The sequence below is a fragment of the Gordionus sp. m RMFG-2023 genome, chromosome 3 (assembly GCF_954871325.1).
Source record: "Gordionus sp. m RMFG-2023 chromosome 3, tfGorSpeb1-WG-v2, whole genome shotgun sequence".
Lineage (NCBI taxonomy): Eukaryota > Metazoa > Nematomorpha > Gordioida > Chordodea > Parachordodidae > Gordionus > Gordionus sp. m RMFG-2023.
In genome coordinates, this window is record NC_088777.1 from 12,038,559 (window position 1) to 12,060,401 (window position 21,843).

A 21,843-nucleotide genomic window follows, 5' to 3' on the forward strand; every position below is an offset into this window, starting at 1 on the left:
TTTGAATTATAAAAGATGTGTAAAATTGTTAATAAATTTTTTTTATTTTTCCCAAATTCTATTGTATTATTATATAGAATTGATTTAAATAAATAATAGTGGCCAATGAATACTTTTATTATAATGTGATCTATAATATATCATATTTGTAAGCATAATTTGATTGATCCGATTAGCCCTAATTCTAATAGCCCCTAGCTAGTATAATTAATATCTTTTAAAAATATATTTAAACATGATATATGATTATGAAACTTTATGATTATAACTTTCTGAAATGTCAAAAGAGGGTTTTAAAATTAATATAATTGTCATTTTATTATTTTTGAACCCTTCATATTTTAATGCAACCCTATATTGTGTTGTAAAAACATTTTGATTTTTACCTAACATAAAAAAATTTAAATAATTAAGGAGTACAAAGTATTTTCCTCAGATATTCATATTACAAAGCCATTCCATAATTAAATTTGAATTTCTAAACATGTATGGTTTTTAAATAAAATTCGCTGAACTGGCAAGTCCCTTGCGTCGTCGAGCCCTGGCCTCCCCTAGTGTTGCTAAACGGCTTTTTATAACCCAATAAACGGTTAAATCAATATTTTATCCAGATATAGTATTATGAAAACCTTAAGATTTTGTTCATAGATGGCACAAAAGTGAACACATCTATTAGCAAAATCTCGAGGCTTAAATATTTTCTGACCAAAATAGTGAGTTAGCCGTTTTTAAAAATTGGCACAAATCGAGCTCTTTAACAACACTAACCATAAGAATATTATCGATTCAATTATGATTTCTTCTTCTAAATCGCTATCATCAATTCTTTCACCCATTTCACAGACATATTTTAAATTATTTTTGATAGATTTATAGTACAAAAAAAATGAATTAATATAGTATAATGAATTGAAAAAGTCCGTTCGGAAGGGTGCGGATGCAGCTCCCTTCCTGTCCCAGTCCATCCTTGCTAGATAACGATTCGCCTCTCCTAATCTATCCCAAGGACCGCTATATGATCAAAAAAGACTGAAAAACTGATTTTTTAAATTATATATTTAATTGGCAAATTATATTAAAATTTAAAATTTCATATTTTAATATAATGGAAATAAAAAAAACTACAAGAAAATTATTTTACTTCTTTTTTTTATCAATCCATGATAACTATGCATTCATAGAAATTTTTTTATTTTTATTTTTATTTAATATTTCGTTTTTTTTTTATACACTGTATTTTTTAAATTTGAATATAGTTTTTATATTATATTATGTAATTTTATAAATAATTCACATGTTTTTATAAGAAAATTTAAGATGATTAAATCAAGATATATTTATTTATAATTTTCTAAATTAGCCTTTAATAATGATAAATAGTTTTTTCAAAATTAATGTCATTTAAACGCCAAACACCTTTCAACAAAATATTTGCCCTACTTATCAACTCGTTAAGATCGTTTACTTCTAAATATGTTCTTATCGCGAAAAAAAGAATTTATGCTTGATTAATTTGGGTTAGAGTTGAATCACGATCCACTTATAAAATGAAAGCACTCACCACCTCTATCATCTGTATGAATTTTTTTTCTTCGATATAGCATATTTTATCACGACTAGGGCCAGGGTAATATCATACTTTTTTTATACAATATTTATCATTTATTTTATTAGATCATAAAAATTTAGATTTTTAGTGTTTCCCGTAATCTTTATTAATAAAAGGGTATTTTATTATTAAATAAATTATTCTTTATATAATCTCTTGTATTGTCCTATGTACCCCATTAATTGATCCAATGTACCCTAAATCAAAATAAATTAAATACTTAAAAGATCAATTACATACATTTGATACATAATTAAGTATAATACCTGTTTGAGATATCTGCCATTGTTTCTTATTAATATTTATAGACCTTTTAAAAGTTTTTACAAAATCCAGTCCTATATGCCCTAGTTTTTCCTCCTCAAGGTGGGTAAAACACCTTATTATATCGTAATAAATTTATACTTTTTACTTTTCATGATGATTTCTATTTTTATTTGCTTCTGAAGAGTTATCATCTTTGTAAATTTTCTTCATTTTTATATAGTTATTCTAGATTGTTAGTTACTTCTCCAACTTTCGTGTTGTAATTTATGAAATCAAGCGAAACCGTTCAAAAACAAATTAATTATATTTTCTATAATTATCATTTTTTAAAATTTTAAATTAATTAGAAAATGGTATTTTAAACAAAAAAAATATTTCGCTACAATTGCATAAAGAGACACTTCAAAGTTTCATGCATAAAGCTATGTCGCTAGTGTAACTGTCCCTATTCAATAAATTAAATGATATTTAGGCCCATTCACTACGTTCTTTTTTAATTGAGTAGGGTGAAAGTGGTTTAAGCAATGAAGATTATACTTTATGGGATGGATTAAATAAATTAAACAAATAATATAATATTAATATAGACCTCACTGAAAATATTTTGAATTACCTTTAAACGGATTTAATTTATGCGAAAGTTTATATTTTTAAAGTTATTTTCACTTTTTGATGCTGTTCCTTTGAAAAAAAATTAAATCACATTGCAACTTATAATAAATTTTATAAATTAAGATAGAATACGAATGGCAACGGTTTAATAAAAGTTATAATGGCTGAACCCGGGATGTCGCAATCGCTAATTATTCTGTCAATTGTCGCGTTTTACAACATTATTCCACACCTTAACGGATATGTGTTCGATAGAAATCCGCGGAATACCAAATATGTATTTTTTTTAAACTTATACTTTAAACTATCAATATCATGATAGTCATAGGCTTGTTATAGAATTTTACTTTACTGTATTTAATGCAAAAAAACAAATTATTACAATTTTGATAAAGGGTTTAAACAATTTATAACTGGAATTTCAAATATTTTTTATAGAAGCCCTCCAAAAATCAATTCAGACCTTGGCCTTATCCGGCATTTATCAAAAACTATTCTGATAATGAGCTTTTAACTATATATCCATCCAAATTGGAAATTTTGACCAACATTAAATGCGACATCATGGAAAATGCCATCGAAAGGTATAATAACCAGCATAAAATTAATTTTTAAGATGTTAAATATTTAAGAATTTTTTAATAATGTATATGACTGATTTTTTTTTTATTAAAAAATTTAAAAGTGTAAATATTAAGAATTAATTTTCGTGTTTTACACAGAATCCCTATAATAAAATTTTAATGTTTCTTATAAATTTGCCAAATTTTTTTACAAGGTTTAAAAGAGTTATCATTTTCTAAATCAATTTAATTTACTTATATAGGAAAAACACAATAGAATATAACATTTCTTAGAAAAACTCAAGTCCAATAAAATGAGTTTCTTAAGTTTCCTTTTATCAAATCAAATAGTAAAAATAAGAAATTTATTATAAATAAATGGACAAGTCTAATGAAATTTACTATTCAATAAAACATGTTGTATATATTGATTTAGATCGCCGGAGTATGGTTAGGGGAGCGAATACAGTGTACTCGGATTTATATTTGAGCCCACTTTTAATATATTCTTTTTAGGCAAAACCTTTATTTTTAGCATGCCTAAATTAATAAAATTGAAAGAGCAACTATTTAAATATAATCTTTGTGGAATAAAAATAGTAATTTTTTTAATACTGATACCAGGACAATTTATTTTTGTAAAAATAAAAATTATCTTTTAAAAAAAACCAAAATTATATTAAAATTATTTTTCCCAATTATTATAATAATTTATTTTGAAATATACGCCATCTAGCGGAAATGTATTTAAATAAAACTCATTAAAATATATTTAACGAATAAAAAAAATTAATTACTCAAATAAATTATTAAATAAGAATAAATAAATAAAAAATAATTAAAATATAATTTTGGGTTTAACAAAGGATAATATTGGCATACATCTTTGTGTTTAGCTTATTTAAAATAAAATGATGAAGAAAGAAAGTCTGGCTCTGGTGAAACAATTGTAAGGTTAACCTTAGTAAGGGTAGAAAAATGAAATTACTTGAAAAATAAAATAATGGCATGTGTTTCCATCAGTGATTTAAATGTTTAAAATGTTTTCTAATCCACAGTTTTTTAATTTCGGCAGCGCCCGCAGAAATTTTCCCAAGAGAGGACAATTTTTTTAAAATGTAATGTGATAAAATTTACACAATTTATTAAGTTTTTACTGCTTTTATTAAAAATTGGCATTTAAATTAAAATAAACATTTTAAGATCAATGGATATAAATATACTCATAATAATTTAAATTGAAATAAAACATAAAAATTAAAAATCAGTATCATCCTAAAAATATGGCGAAAATATGATAGATTTACAAAATGCTAATTGTAATGTAATCTCCCTTGACTTTTGATAAGTTATCGAAATAATTTCTAAACAAAATTTATATATTTCTATGATTCGATTGCGATGGATATTTAATATGCACACTGAAGTGACCCTATTATCCCACATTTTTGACTGAAGATGTTTTTAAAACTTTACAGCTCCTCACTAAAAATAGACCACTGCCTTTTAAGCTCACCCTATTTGTAAGTCGCTAATTTCTCTGCTCTTAAAGATTTATTGCAAATAACCATTTCCATCACACCAAAATCTCAAATTAACACCAAAACTAAATCCCAATTAATCACTTATATACCCATTCAGATCATACTAACCATAACTCCCTCTCCACAAGGTAGTCTAGGCACCTTGAATAGATTATAACAAAATGTAGCCAACTGGGGGGGGGAATACTGGATAAAATTAAATTTCTCCTACCAAAGATCATTCTGATGAAGGATTATACAGTCTTTTCTCTCTAGCACTTTTTCCACCTATTTTTCTGCAACAAACACGCCAACACTAATAAACATCATCAACACAAAATCTTATATTTTTTTTTCTTTCCGAGCATTCCTGCTCATTATATTTTCATCTGGTCTCTTATGTACATCATGCATCTAATCTCCTTCAATACAGCTTATCCACTACTTCTCCCGCTCTTCCCGTTATGCTCCTTTGAAACATGTTGTAACTTTTACTTCATTGCTACTAGAAAGATTTCTAAACAAATTTAGTGAGCCTTTTTAAGTCACTTTTGTGAAGTATAATTAGATCAGGTTCCCTATCTTTTTTTTTTGTTTTAGGAAAAGAATGCCCGGGGAAAACTTTAGTCTGTACCTCACCCATATTTTGTTTATTCCTATAAGTTTGGGAACAATTTTTTAATCATTAGATTTCCAACCAACGTTTCAAAGTGATTATTACCCTTTTAATGAGATGGTAATCATATTCTATCCCAGACCAGAGGGTAATCATATTCTATCCCAGACCAGAGGGTAATCATATTCTATCCCAGACCAGAGGGTAATCATATTATATCTCAGATCATGGCACCTTTTAAGCCTTTAAATGCCAAATGTTACATCCCTGCCACGTTGAGGCTAAAGGCAGGCTTTTGGGTAAGATATATATTTAATTCTAAGAATTATTTTTTAAAATAATTTGTTTAAACAGGTATGCCAATCTTATGTTCTCGAACGAATATGCCATAATCAATAAATTCGTTTCAATCATGGATAAACTTTTAATCATCGTTGATTCTAAAAAGTGCGAAAAATATCCTGAACTGAATTCGGATGAATCTTGTAATTATACAATATGTATCTATTTTTTTATAACAAGTTTTGATATTTTATTATTTATCCCTTTTTAAATTAAATAAATTTTAAATTATATTTATCCTAGTAATTATGGGCAATATGAATAATGGCCACTAAATTATACTCTTTCTTGTAGTGTTGTTAAATGGCTCGTTTTGAGCCGATTTTTAAAAACGGCTAACTCAATATTTCGTGCAGAATATTACGCAAGCCTCAAGATTTTGCTCATAGAAGGAACAAAGGTCTAGGCATATATTATCGAAATCTCGAGACTTAGGGAAATATTTTTCTGGCTAAAATATTGAATTAGCCGTTTTAAAAAATCGGTTCAAAATGAGCCTTTTAAATACTATAGTTGGTGAAAGGTAATTCATCGATTCGCAAATTAGATTAGTTAAGAACAGCAGAAATTAATCGTTTTGACTTATTGAATTAATTTAAGACAAATAAAGATACACCCCAGGGGCGTCGCTAACTAATTGCTTTGGATGTTTTTATAATCATTAATACCAATTTTGATAAATGAAGTAGTGTCTTATTTTTATAAAATTAGCACTCAAATTTTAAATAATTAGCGCACATTACAAATACATTAGTATTTTATTTAAACACTTTATTATTAAATTATGGTAAATAAATATTGTTTTCCTTGTGGATTAAATCATTTTATTAATAAAATTCCCTTCTTTTCGCCTTATGCAAAAATAAAATAGTTAAAAATCAAAATATATTATAATCATAGGCGTAACCGGTGGGGGGGGGGATCTCGGAAATTTGCCTCCACTCCTCTCTCCCCAAAAGTGTAAATAATATATCACTATAAATAAGTATTTAAAAGAAAAAATTAAGTTAATAACTTTTTAAAATAAACGATTATAATTCAAATAAAAAGTGAAATTCAAAATTATTTTTATAAAAATCTAACATAGCTCAAGACCCACATGAAGTTGCCTAAAGACCCCCAATAAAATTTATAATGAAAACCACCACCTAATACCCCTTACCAAAATTCTGGCTAGGCCTATGATTATATTTTCAAATTCAATATACATTCATTGAGCTCATTTTTGAATATACAAAAATTTGTCCTTATTTTCCAATTAATTTGATGTTCAAATATTAATTATTCCCATTTTAATTCTGACAAAAGATGCAAAATCAAAGGATCTAATTTTTTGATAAATCGAAAAGATAAAAGCTATCAGATTTGGGTTATTTAAGAATATTTTTTATTGATTATTTAGTTAGATTCTATAGATATTATTTTGATTAGCGAATACATGTATATTATATGTAGAGGTTATAAATCTATGATATAAACCAGGCCGATGGCCGGGCATAAGTGGACAAATTTCTACCCCCGCGAAAGGGTGGTTGGGGGTTGAGCAAAGCCACTTTAAGATATATATATAGGGTAAAAAAATTTATATACACTTTTTTAAAAATTAAATGACACCTTTTAACCCTCTCCCCCATTTGTAAAAAATCTAGCGATGCTCCTAACACCAGAAATGTGTTGCTGTTCCATCACTAGGTAAGGATAAATATAACTTTCTTTGTTTATGAAAAAAAAAAAATTATTTATGTTTCTTAATGAATATATTATAATTTATTTTAATATACATAAACTGCTCTCATCCAAGATAGAATCACCTTCTTTAAAGATGATGAGAAGATACCAATCGATTCTAACTATTTATATTCAGGTATTGTAATAATATTAATTTACTTTCGGAATTGATTTCTATAAAGTTTATGTTTTTAAGAATATAATAAATATTTATTTAAAAAAAAATTACAAACATAAAATTATAACTCAAGCGAAAACAACAAAATTTTATTGCGGCAAAATTGTAGCTAAAAGTATATGGGGAGCTCTTAGAGGTTCATTTTTTTAATATCAAAATTCATATTTTCTTTTATACCATTTCTATATATTGTTAAAATTTTATATATTTATTTGCTATATTAATAGCCCCTCCTCCCTCCCCACCCTACTTCTTTTAAATAAAATGGAAATAAATAGCAACACTAATAAGCAGTCCTTTATAGAATGGTCACCTTTATTTAAAAAAAATATAGTAATCCCTAACTATATTTATTGGCCTTCCATAGCGACGAGAATATTAAAATTAAGCACAGACTCTATGAAAAGCGAGAGCGCGCTATTTTAGCAATTAATACGAATGATGTGACGATAAAAAAACAATCAATATAAATCTGTTCTTGTAATCAAAAGAAGAACAGTTAAGTGATATCAGAATAAGCAATTATCTGATGTTCCAAGCACTGAATATCGATTTTAATAATCTCATTATAAAATAGAAATACATTCTATTCCTGATTAACTTAACATCTCAGAGTTTATATAATGTATTCACGCTTTTAGGATTTTAATATTTTTGGGTAAAAGTCTGCAAAATAGGCCGAAAGCCCACTAAACCCAAAACCTAGTTGAAACAAAAATTGTTTTTTTAAAACTTAAATACTTACTACAATATTTCAATTTTTTGGTTCCCTATAATCGCATTATATTGTACATATTAGAGCTAAGTAAGATACTGCCTGAATTGGCCTCGTTAAAAATTTTTCACAGGCTTATGGGCTGGTTCCAGATGTATGTAATATGAGTTACCCGGACCGTTAAAAAATCTTGCGCAAGTTCTAAGCCGACCCATAAAAATTTTTGACAGTTACTTAGGTTTTTAATTTTTTGTTGTTTGCCAAAATAAAAGGTTTGGAAACGTTCAGTCAATTAATCAATTACACCGATTCCAAAACGGTAAAATATAAATTAACTATTTTTTAAAATATTAAGTTTAAAGGGACAAAATGTTTGTATTATAATTCAAACTTTGTATTCACCCCTCAATATTTTTTCTATATTTATTTTAGTACGTTGTTTTGAAGCAATATATCAAAGACAAACCATTGTACAGACATAGAGGGCTTTTAATAGACACTGCCAGGCATTATATTCCTGTTCATATTTTGAAGAATATAATAGTAATGATATTTTTATATCTAGTTATACTTTTCTATAAAAAAGTATAAGTTATCAAAGGAAAGGATTGCAAAGATTAATGTAAGCATATACTAAACAGAGTAGCTCAAAAAAAACGTCTCGTTTTGAAATCTTTATAATTCTAGATCGAACTCCAATTAATTTTTTATTGCGAAATTAATGATCATTTCAAATTTTCTTCAAATTTGTCTAAAGATTTAAAAAAGGTTATAGCCTTTCTTTAATTAGTTATGATAATAAGGAAGATTTACATCAGGTTCGGAATATGAATCCGTATTTCGAAATCGCCTTAAGGCTCCTTGAATTGCGCGAATATTTTTTTTAAAATCTTTTTCCTATAAAATTCAAGAAACAAACTAGGTGCATTCCAATTTTTCTCCTCTTGGCATAATTATACCAGCTTATCATCTTCTTTTGATAACATTTTTAATTTACAAAATTATTGTTTTATAAAATTTGATATAACTTACATATTTTGTTTTATAATTAGGAAATGCTTTGAAAAAGGAATTAAACTTCCAGCTATAGTCCAAAATGGGAACCCATTTAGACCTTATTTGAAGAAATATAAATGAGGGTCTTGAGCTAATTTTTTTAAAATCAAATTTTAGCATTTTTGATCATAATTTTCAAAAAACTGGCTCAATAAAATGTTAAAAAAATTCCTAGGATATTAAGTTTCATACATCATTTTGTAAAATACAAAATCTAATAGAAAAAGAAAAAGGCGATTTAGAATTATAAAGATTTTAAAACGTTACGGTTTTTTAACCAATAATTATTGGGAAGTATTTTTTTTAAAGAAAAATAGGTAAATTATTATTAATACAAAATTTAAATAAACATATTATTAGATTTTTTTATTTTACTTAATAAAACCGTCTAATATTTTCTAATAACGAATATATGGTTTTAGATAAAAAAAGAAATACATTTATAAATTTGATTCTGCTGTTATATTTATTTTTCCCGCATAACACTAATTTTAATCAATATTGGTGTGGAAAAATAATGGCATAATTTAAATATCTAAAACATAGGTAAATAACTTTGCTATGACCATACTAGAACACCCAAGCGCTCAAGCACACATAAGTCAGGATGAAAATTGAAAAATTTAGATATTTTGAGCTTTTATATATTAAATTTCTTTTATGTCTATTTACTCCATTATAATTAATTTAGACCTATAATAATGTTCAAAATTTCCTTATACACTCATTTATAAATTATTACTATTACTATATCACTATTTATTTAGAGTTTATTATATTTTTTTTATAATGCAAACTATAGGCCCTAGTATGGCCTTAGCATAAGAGTATATTTATAGACTGTAGGAAAATAAATGTGACTAAATTATAAAATCAAAAAAAAATGGGGTTTAGAAAGAATAAATAAAAATGCAAATTATTTTTCAAATTTAGGAGGCTATGAGTTACAACAAGCTCAACGTATTTCATTGGCATATAGTTGATGATCAATCATTCCCATACCAGTCTGAAATATTTCCAGAATTATCTAAAAAGGTTTTATTATTATTTATAAATTAAAAATAAATCTTTTCTTTAGACTATGACCTAAATATATTTAAAATAATCTCAAAATTTAAAAAATTTGAAATTTTATAAAATATAATGTCGAAAATCTTGAAAATTTTTTTAAAAAAAGTTTTGCAAATTTTGAAATTTTTATTATTTTTACTTTTCAAATACTTCCTATTTTGATTAATATAACTGTCTGTGAATATAACTGCCCATTTCTTATTATCATTTTAAAAATAAATTAATATTGCTTGCTTTATTTTTCCTAAAAATTTCACAACTTTCTAAACTTTAGGCTAAAATTTACCAATTTTTTTCTCTAACAAATTTTTTAAAGTTTTTTCTTAAAAATTCCAATTTATTGAATATAACATTTTTCAGTTTCACTTTATGTAAAAAAAATAACAATTAAGGGTGCCTATACTCCCCATATGATATACACGAAGGATGATATCAAGGATTTAATTGAATTCGCTCGTCTGAGGGGCATAAGAATTATTCCGGAGTTGGACACTCCTGCTCACACTTATTCATGGGGGAAATCTCACCCAGGTATAATCCATACTTTTTAGAAAATGTTTAGAGGCAATCGAGTAATAGCATCTTTGGAAATAATTTATAGGTTTTAATCTTATGAAAGTTTTAGAATACTTCTTTTTCCCCTCATGTAATATTTATCTAAACTTTGTAATAAATGACGCCATTTGGAGAATTATGATTTGTCAATTTATAAATAAATGTGTTTAATAAAAAGGAATTAAGCAATCTATCCTGTGCAGATGAATCTTAAATCAAATATTTTAAACGTAATTTTCACAATCTAAAAATTATAATTGTTAGATGCTTGTTTGAAAATATATATGGTGAAATCCATATCAAATGAATCCAAAAAGTCGATTCTCAACCCGACCCCCTCAGAATTTTTTTCAAATTTTGTATATATGTAATATATGCTATAGATAAGAAAATAATAAAATTTTTACTTTATTACACCACTTGCTCGCTAAGATTGGTGGTTTAAAGAGCGGAAAAATGTATATTTTTAAGAATAAATTAAGTTAGAGCAACAATTTAGTTATTATATGGCTTAATAATTAATCTTTAATATGACATATAAATGAATGTGATAGAAATCCGATTAATATCCTAAACCGAAAGTAAAACCGAAAGTAAAACCGGAAATGGCCATTAGATTTTATACCATTTCTTGAAACGCTGACAAAATCCGCCAAGTAATTTGTAGATTATTTAGAAAAATAAAATAATTTGATTCCTCATTCTTATAGCTTTACAACATTCCTTGTTATAAAACTCATTAAAATCCAATTTATATGTTGGCGAATTCTTAGTTATTACTAACCCTTAAGATAATTATGCACTAATGCAGGGCCATGCATATGGATTCCATTCCATTAGACCGATAATCAGGCCAATATGATTTATTATTTTATTTTGTTACAGATTGTTTAAGCGCAAATACATTTTATTTATTTATCTTTAAAAATGAGATAAGGGCAGAGTGGCAATTATATGCGACCATATCTGATAAAAGTCTGTGCTACAGTTACAGTTTCGGGAGCGTTACTAAACAGTTAGCAGCTCAAGCAAGCTTGCAACATGCATATGATCATATTGACAACAATGGATTTATATAACTATGCAAGAAATAATATCAGAGAGATAAATTATACATTTGTGAGCTATATCTAAGTATGAAAAATCATTTTAAAAATAGGTTTTTGGCAGCAAAACAAATTTCTGAAACACAAAATTTTTATACTTTTATTCACCTAGAAGAAAATAAAATGAAAGTCAAAATTTATTCAAATTCTTCGGGTGATTTCATATATATTTTAAAATTTTTATATATTATTATAAAATAATATATTTTATTTTTTTTCACAATTTCGTTTATGAAATCTATTAAAATATTTAAAAAAAATAATGTGTACAATATTCATAATTTTTTTTTATAATTTTGAAATGAATAAAAATGTTTTTATAATTAATTAATAGGGAAGAAAATAAATCATAAAAAGTTATGATATAAAACCGAATATAACTATTGTTGTGTTTTTTTTTACAATATAAGTTATTTTTGTTTAGAGAAATTTGTATTATTGTACAAAAAAAGAAATATAGTACATACTCGGAAAAAATATATATATATATATTAAAACATAAACGTTTAATTATAACGAAAAAATATTTTTTTGTGGTTAAAATCTAAATATAGTTGCGATGCAAAATATATATAAAATTAACAAAAAAGTTTTTAATATAAAACAAATGACTATATTTGATAAACTAGGAGGGAAATGGGAGTGTTTCGAAGAAACATTTGTAGTTCCCCTTTAGGATTTCAAATTGGACTTTTTGTTTAAGAGATAGGGACTCGTTTTTAACCCCTGTCCTTAACGAAATTCTTCTACCCAATTGATTTAAGAACCTTAGGGATTGGGGACCGGGGTTTCCAAGGACGCTAAAAATTAGGGGAATAAATATAAAAGAGTTAGGGAGGAATCTATATTTATTAATCTTATTGGTTTCTTGTAGTTCCAAGGGGTCGGTATTTCCGTTAGCCGGAAAGGAGGTAACACAAGAGACGTCCCAGACAAGTCTTTTGCCGCCGTGCCAAGACGTTAAAGACATGCCGTCAGGGCGCTTACCGTCAGCATTTAGGAGACCCAATGGCTCCAAGCTATTGGAGAAACCGGCCGAAATCAAGGCTTTGCCGATTAACCTATTAAGGTTGTCGTGCCTCAGGAAACGGCCACTGACTTTGAGGCACGAGAAACAATGTCTAGAGAAAGGATCAACCTGTTTGTGACAGGCAGCACAGGTGTCCACAGAAGGGATAAGGCAACCAAGCCTATGGCCAATTGCAGTTTGAAACTCATCGTCTGTGAGTAACGTTTCCTTTTTACCACTCGGAATCGCGTCTAGCCATTCATGGCAGAGTTTTTTTTTGCGTTTCTGAGCAGTTGAAGGTTAGTTAGCTCAGGATACATACAAAGTTTTTCAAACGAGCATTGAAGCATAGGGACCAGGAAGCTCTTTAGATGACAGGAAATTGGCTGCTCGGAGCCTTGGGTGATTAGAGTAAGCCACTCTTGTTTAGCTGAAGATAGAAGGGGATCGTCCAACTCGATAAGCGAGGAAATAGAATCGGCGAAGGATATTCGAGATGAAAGAAAACACGCAATTGCCATAAGGAAGGGGGGTGACAATCCCAGTCCCCCCCGGTAAGCGGGCATAGAGGCGAGGGACCAATTGAAATCGGAAAAATTTAAGCCTAAAAGGGATTCGATAAAATGTTTAAATTTTAATTCGAAGACCTTAAGGAGAGTATTGTACTGGAAAACGGTGGAAGATTTAAATAAATGTAAGAATTTAGGTAGAAAAAGACATTTTTTGGTGAGAAAGAAGAACTGATGCTTGGGGAGATGAGGAAGATTCTTGAGTGAATTGGAAAGGGACTGGATCAAATCGTCAAAAGTTTTTTGACAAAAGGAGGTTGAAAAACCGATAGGGGAACCTAAAAGACAGAGTTCCTCGTGCGGAATGATTGTAAAATCTAAGGGAGGAATAAAATCCTTATTGTTGAGGGAGGAAATTTCACACTTTTTCCTATTTAGGGAAAGACCAATTTTCGAGGCTTCCATTTCAACGTACTCTATGGCCGACATAACATTGGATAAAGAACCGCCAAAAGAGCCATCGTCGAGATACCATAATTATATTAAATCTAAATTATAGAAATTATTCAAATAAAGTTATAAATATGTTTAGAATATTTTGTCACGTAATTTCCATAGAATAATAAAGTTATGACCTTTCATTTAGACATAATTTTTAATAAAAATTATTACGTAAATAGTCATTAAATTTAATAAATCTATGTTAAATGTGATCAATTTTAGTCATAAAAAAGGCATAACTCCTAGTCCCACAATCATATCAGTCTAGGATTTTGTAAATACAAAGCAATCTGGTATACATCTAGAGAAATAAAATTTTAAAAACAAAAGCTGGCTGGGTCCGGGTTTAAATTTTTAGATAATTTATCATACAATTTTGTAAAATAAATTGATATATTCTAAATATTTTGCAAAAAAACAAGGCGCCAATATTTTTTTATTTTTTTCAATTAAAAAATTTTAAATTTGGGACGGGCCGTGCGGACAAGTTATTTTTATTTCTAGCGGAGTTATTTGGGACAGATAAATAAAAACTTCCTTCTATTTTTGAAAGAATTTCTGGTCAGATATTGAAAACTTAGGTCCGATACAGATCCCTAATATTTAGTAGTTTTTAAGTAATGAGTAATACGCTACTTTTTTTTATTACCACGTCAAGTTTTTCACAAGGAAATGAATGACGTAAAAAAGGTAACGCATTAGTTTTTTCAAGTAACGTTAACGGCTCTATATTTTAATCAAATCGATATGCTAACAGAATCCGTTTTATTTAAAAAATCTGTTCGTTAGGTCTATAGGTTAAGGTCATCTATATTTAAAAAAAAGGATTTATCAAAATTACAAATAGAATAAAAATCATTTATGAAAAACAGAAATTTTGACGCCATGTTATGGGGATGGCCATACTCCTGAAACTGCAAATTATCCTTTTCACGCGAGCAGAGAAAATTTAAATCCATTAAATCCTGCCACTTTTAATTTAACTCGACGCTTGCTCAAAGAGATTTCTCAACTTTTTCCTGATAAATTTTTTCACGCAGGAATGGACGAAGTTTTTCCTGATTGTTGGTATATATACATCAGAATCTTTCATTTAAAATTATAAAAATTTTATCTCTAATTAAATAAACTAAGGCTCATTTTTTAAAAAAATAATATAATTTCCATTAGGGACTCTAATCTAATCATGAAAAATGTTTCGGGTAAAAGTCAACCAGCCAAATGGGCTTTCAGACAGTACACCAAGAAAATACTGCCTTTTATACAAAATACCTTGAAGAGGCATGTCGTGGTTTGGCAGGATATGTTAGAAATGGAAATACAAGTTTCGATTATTCTAATTGAATGTTAAATTTGTCTTTGAAAAAGTATATATGTAGATTATCTACATAATATTGATCTTATAGTCATTTCTCTATAAATGATTTATCAATTAAAATGACTATAATTAGATTGGCTGATTATTTTTCAAAAAGTCGCTACTGAAAAAAAGTTTTGCAAAATTGATTTTTAGCGTTTTATGCTTATACAAGAACCGAAAATTAGAACCCATATTATTCCAAGATCCTGAACTGTTTCTAATCATAGTGCTAATATTTGCAGGTTTATTGTTAAAAAATTTTGTGTGATTTATTTTAGAGGATTTATTTTCTGTTTAAATATTTTTAACTTTTTTAGAATTATTTTAACAGAGTTTGAAACCGGAAACCAAAAAAAGGAAAGAAAGACCTCGGAACCGTCAAATTTAAGAACCGGAAATGTTTTCTTCAAATTAAATTTAAAAACTATACTTAGTATTATTAACGAGTGGAAAAAAAAGATAACAGAAATAATAAGATCGAAATCTGTAATTTAAAAAAAAAGAAACTACTAAAATAATTAAATTTCAAAATATTTAAGAAATTATTGTGAAAGACGCCATCTTTTAAATTCAAAATATTCATAAAATGAGAATTTCTATTCCCAATTTCAATGAAGTAAAATATTTAAAAAAAACAAGAATATATCGAAAGATTTGACATATGAGATATGGAAAAACTTTGGTTCATTCATGGAAAATGGGACCCAAGAATGTGCTAAAAAGAATTACAAGATGATAATTTCGGGGTATTGGTACCTTGACACACCTCAAAATGGCGAGGAGTGGAAGAAAATGTATGATATCAATATAGATGATTACTTAGGTATATAGATATTTATATTTATATATATCTTCCTCAATTCAGATTATAAGGGCAAAATTTAATTTTTTAATAATTAACCACTGATTTTTATAGCCTTAGGTAAAATATATATTTATGTACATTACATAAGTAACGCCTTTTAACAAAATATTTTACAGAACAATAATTTGATAATTTGAGATAAAAATTTTAAAATGTTAAAAGTCTTATATATTTTTTTTTACTATTATATTAAAATGGTTAATTTGTACAAAGTTCTTCATCCAAACTTAATTTTTTTTTTGAAGATACAATAATAATTATTAATTATTGATATTTATAGTTTTCAATTCTTTTGTAAACAAAAAAAATATATTCAAAGATTATGGGTTAAATTCCAATCTCTATCTTTTATAATAGATAACGATATGTATCGCCATAAGATACCAAATCTTTTGTTAGGAGGTGAAGCTTGTATGTGGACCGAATATGTTGATGTCAATGCAATCATGGATATTTTATGGTTCTTGGAATTATATAATTTTTTTACAATTCATTTGCCCTAAAGTTATTTATTGGAAAACTCCTTTTATATAAAGTATAATCGTCTCTAGCAAACATAAAATCTCTTTGATTACTTAGTATTGTTAAGCGACTCGATTTGAGCCTATTTTCAGAAACGGTCAAACAAAATTTTATCCAGAAAATTATTACTCAAGGCTTAAGATTTTGCTCATAGATGACGGAAAGGTTTAGACATCTAATAACCAAATCTCGCTTTTTTAATATCGGTCAAATCGAGCTTTTTAACAACATTAGTTTAGTAGTATTTTGGTTAACTTTAAAAAAAAAATCGGTCAAAATATTAAATTATTTTTAAAATATGTTTAACAAATTTAATTTAAAAAAATATAAATTCATTAGATTTTTTTTATTCAGGCCAAGAACATCTGCTATTGCCGAAAAATTGTGGAGTCCTAAAAATTTAAATCAAGCTATAGATCTAGTCGAAGATAGATTAGAGGAACATAGGTGCCTAATGATAAGGTTTATTTACTTATTAATATCTTTTTAAGTTGTTATGTTAAAATTAAATATATTGCAATAAAAACAGTAATCATATGGATTAATTAAATATGATCAATTTAATGATTCAAAATAATTAGCACGTGAATAAGGGATATCTTTAAAAGGGAAATCCATATTTTAGATGACGAATAGAGAACTTCAATAATATATTGAAAAAAATCACAAAATTAGGTGGAAATTAGTTGATGACCCTTTCTAATTATGCTAATTTTGAATGTTAATGAATTCTTTGGAATTATACACAAAATGCAATGATAGAATTTTTTTTATAAATATATTTTATAGACGTGGTATCGTTGTTAAACCAATCAAACCTGGATTTTGTGGGGATTACGAAGATCTGACCTCTAATAAAGTAGATGAAGTACCTCAATGGATCATCAAAAGAGTAGGATAAAGCTATAGGAAAATAACTGATGTTTCGTGCGAATTTCCATAAAATGACAAAAATATTCATTTTACATATTTATATATTTAATATATAGTATTGTACTATGAATGTAAATATTTTTTATGGTAAATATTTTGGAATTTTTAATGTTTTAAATGAGTGTTGTTTATCAATTTGTTAAAAAAAAAACAATTGCAATTGAAGATAAATTGATAAAACTGTACTTTAATGATAAATATGTTTTTATATACTACAATGGAATAATTAAAACTTTATTTAACATTATCCAAAGTTGATTGTAAAAAGAATTTATATCAAGCGATCAAAAAAGGAGTATAATATAATAAAATTATAAAACAAATCTGATGAAAAGTTATAGTCTAGACCCCAGGGACATGCCCATCAAATTATCCTAACAAAGATAGGTAAAATATTTTATCATGGTCACGATTGCGCCGTAGCACTTCTTCTGTAATTTATTTTAAAGGATCTCCCAGTTTACCTCTTTCAGTCATTCTATACTATTTAAAATGCTACGAACCCAGAATCAGAGCCTATTAAAATTATAAAGAAGATAACAATGTCCGATTATTAGACAACATAATTGTGAACTTTTAAACTACCTTCAAAAATTTTCAAGACAATTTCATCACAAAAATTTATGGTGAAATTATCTAACATTTATCTTTCATAATTAAAAAAGGCGCTCTAGAAATAATTTTTATTATTAAAATGCGTGAAATTCGGGTCTTTGTATCATCTTCTAAGCCAATATAACATATCTATATTATATAAACGAATGTGTTGTCCTAGATTTATTAATTATTTTTAGTTCCCTTTCCAAATTTTGAGGAAGGGATGAACTCCCCACCCTCACCCCCCACCCCTCCTTCAAAAAATTTTAAAAAAAAATTTAATATTACATTTGAATCCCTTTTCTCTTTATTATATGTTAGAAAATTAAAAAATTTATAAAGACAATGAATATAAGTTTTTCTCCTTTTCATATTTTTTTAGCAAAGAAAAAAGAGAAGAAAAATTTTATCTTTCAACTTTTATATTTTTATTATTTACATTTTCATTTCATATTTTGTTATCAACTAAAATAAATTAGATTTTTATCAATTTTTATGGGTATTTAAAAAAAATCAGTTAAAAGAATAAAAGGCAAAAATAATTTAAAATATTAATCATGTTAAATATTACAACTAAAATGAAGCAACTGGCTGGGGAATGCAATAATAACGGATAGTTATTATTGTTGTTAAAAGCCCGATTCGGGTCGACATTTAAAATCGGCCTGATTAAAAAATAATATTGTGTAAGGCTGGTGATTTTGCTCATAGATGGCAGAAAGGTTTGGGCTTCGACTTGCCAAATCTTGAGGCTTACACAATATTATTTTGAAATCGGGCCGTTTTTAAAATTCGATTCAAAGCGGGATTTTTAATAACACTAACAGTGATGAGAAGTGTGTAAAATATATTTTAGTAGGCCAACTCTACAGGGAGGGGAGAGGTTGTTAGCGACACATTGAATATATGAGAATGAGTAAGATATCAAAGCTTTTAGTAAATTGAAAATTTCTTTAAACTTCTTAAACATGCCAATAATAAATATTTGTTCCAAATTAATTATAGTCACAACCAACTTTATATATAAACATAGTTATTAAGGCATTTCATGCCCTTTCTCTCATACTTCATGGTAATGAAATCATAACAATATTCAAATTCTAAAATCTATATCGAGCCTCATAAGTAATATTGACTTTTGAACAGAGAAAGGGAAGGGATCCAACACACCTACCAAATAAATCAAGAAAATTTAATTTCCAATATCGTTATAAAACCTTATAAGTAAAGTTAAGGCCAACATAAATTGCCCTAAAATCTTATCAGAACCTACTAAATTTTCCCACAAATGTCTCATGCGCTTTGAAAAAGAAATTTAATTATATTAAAAAATCAATTCACAAATTGAAATTTTGACTCAATTCAAATTGAAAATTTTGACTAAATCCAATAACTATATTTTTTATAACAATAAACAGTAGATGGTCTCATAAAGAAAAAATAGTATCAAATAGATCAATGGGATATTGGAGGGCACTTATAATAACATCTTCTTGTGTCAATTACCCTAGAAACATTACAATTTATTTAAAAACTACACCTGGATGCTACCAGATCAAATCACTCATTCTCCCAGCCTATCAAATTTAATTTATCACCAGCGATAAAATCCTCAATGCTACCTTCCTTCAATAAAAAGTTAGCAGGCGGCATCGATGGCCTCAGGCCATCTTATTTCCAATGCCATTCAAAATTTCACTCAAAGTTCTTTCATCAAAATTTTAACAACTTTATGCAACATCATAAACAAAGATATTCCAATTCAAATTACCAAATCCTCTTTAGGGCCATGGAGGTATTCTTCCCATTGATGCGGACTCATTTTCCTGGTGAACAATCTACAAGATAGTCATCGAATGCATCAAATACAATTTCATCAATATCCAAAACTCCTGCCAGCTTGGTTATAAGATATGGTGGGGGGAGGGGTGTGGTTTGTAAAATAACTACAACTTAAGAATTTATATTAAAAACCCACCCTTTAACATAGTAATAGGCTAACTTGATTTCAAAAACACTTTTAATAATTTATACTTCTACTATTAAAATTTAATTAAAAAATATTTTTCCAGCCTGCATAAGTTCTTATCCTTGAGCAAAAAGTTTAATTTCCCAGCACAGCTCTAAGATTATTGTTATTAAACACCACTCGATTTGGGTTGATTTTAAAAAAGACACGATTACGATTTTAGACAAAGTAATATTATGTAAGTCTGATTTGCTCATATATTTCAGAATGGGTTAGATCTCTATTTGCCTGGCTGAAATCTTACAGGCCGTTAACAACACTAATACGATGTCTATTATACAAAAGATCTTTTTTAAGATTTTTGAGCGAGATCTCGCTCAAAAATTTGAGCAAGATCTTTGAAGATCTGAAAATTTGAAGATCTTCTACTTTTAAAAAATTTTGAGCAACGACCATCAAAGATCGAGATCTTTGAAGATCGTAAAATTTGAAGATCTTTTATTTTTTAAATCAAAGATCGATCTTTTATTTAAAAATATTTTAGATCAACGAACTTCAAAGATCTTCATATTTTATAATGTTATAGTAAATTATTATTTTTTTGATATTATTTTTTGAAGTAAATGGGTTAGTAAGTAAGCATGTTAAATTAAAAATTCAATAAAGATGTACCGACAATTTTCATAATCGTTATTTTTTTAAAACTTTTTTTGACATATATGGGTAAAAAAAAATTTATATTAAAAAAAATTTATATTAAAAAAAATTTATATTAAAAAAAAATTTATATTAAAATTTCAATGAAGATGTAATGTAAGTAACACAAAAAGTGGCAATTGTAATAATCCTTATTTTTAACTTATTGATTTTATGTATCGTAAATAGGTTATAATTATTATTTTTAAGATGTAAAAATAAAATTTCAATGAAGATATACCATAGAAAAGTGAAAATTGTTATAATCGTTATTTTTGAAAATATTTTTAAAGCATAGATATTGTTAACATGTTAAATTAAAATTTCAGTGAAGATGCACAGAAAAGTGACAATTGTCATAATCGTTATTTTTGAACTTTTTTAAGGCAAATGGGTAAAAATTGATATTGTTAACATGTTAAATTGTAGTGAAGGATCAAAAAGTATGGGTTAAATTTTAAAGGAGAAATATTTCGCTGTTAATATTGAACTATTTGCTAGGTTTACAATAAATATTCATAATTAAAACTGCCTTTCGCGACTCGAATTGATAAAGTAAAATAAAAAAAATATAAAATATTTTCAGAATAAAAACAACTAAATCTATTCAATTGAATAAGTTAGGTTAGGTTTATTATTTCGTCAAAACCAAGAATTTGACAATCCATAAATATATTTTAAAAATCTGGGCTCGTAATATAAATTTGAGCTATGCCTTATAGCTAGCAAAGGCTTGCTGTTTAATGTCGTTGTACATTGTAAAAGCACGATTTTACTTAAATAACGCTCAAATTATAGAAGTTAGAAGGCACCACTTTTTAATATTTTATAATCTAAAGCCATCAAAGATTTAAGAAACATGATGAGCCAATATTTTTTATTAAAAAATAATTAGATTGGGAACGGTTATTTTTTAAAATTAAATGGGATAGGAACTATCT

At 27.0% G+C, this 21,843-nt stretch overlaps 1 protein-coding gene across 8 annotated transcripts in view; it reads left to right on the forward strand.

Annotated features, from left to right (window-relative positions):
- The window catches only part of LOC135925697 (beta-hexosaminidase subunit beta-like), a 25,898-nt gene extending 8,070 nt beyond the window's left edge, over positions 1-17,828 (forward strand). For 2 of the 8 annotated variants that reach the window (XM_065461147.1, XM_065461145.1), the window contains exons 2-16: positions 2,616-2,765; positions 2,927-3,072; positions 5,545-5,675; positions 7,334-7,396; positions 7,512-7,574; positions 8,426-8,472; positions 8,586-8,696; positions 10,143-10,244; positions 10,673-10,811; positions 14,833-15,028; positions 15,131-15,284; positions 15,960-16,114; positions 16,505-16,645; positions 17,062-17,169; positions 17,497-17,828. In XM_065461147.1, the coding sequence (XP_065317219.1) occupies positions 2,649-2,765; positions 2,927-3,072; positions 5,545-5,675; positions 7,334-7,396; positions 7,512-7,574; positions 8,426-8,472; positions 8,586-8,696; positions 10,143-10,244; positions 10,673-10,811; positions 14,833-15,028; positions 15,131-15,284; positions 15,960-16,114; positions 16,505-16,645; positions 17,062-17,169; positions 17,497-17,608 (1,785 nt within the window). In that variant the 5' untranslated portion in view covers positions 2,616-2,648 and the 3' untranslated portion in view covers positions 17,609-17,828. Of the gene's footprint in view, positions 1-1,232; positions 1,628-2,611; positions 2,766-2,926; positions 3,073-5,544; positions 5,676-7,333; positions 7,397-7,511; positions 7,575-8,425; positions 8,473-8,585; positions 8,697-10,142; positions 10,245-10,672; positions 10,812-14,832; positions 15,029-15,130; positions 15,285-15,959; positions 16,144-16,504; positions 16,646-17,061; positions 17,170-17,496 lie in introns of those variants that run through there. The other 6 variants (XM_065461143.1, XM_065461142.1, XM_065461148.1 and 3 more) reach the window with 6 other exon arrangements.
- Positions 17,829-21,843: the final 4,015 nt, after the last annotated feature.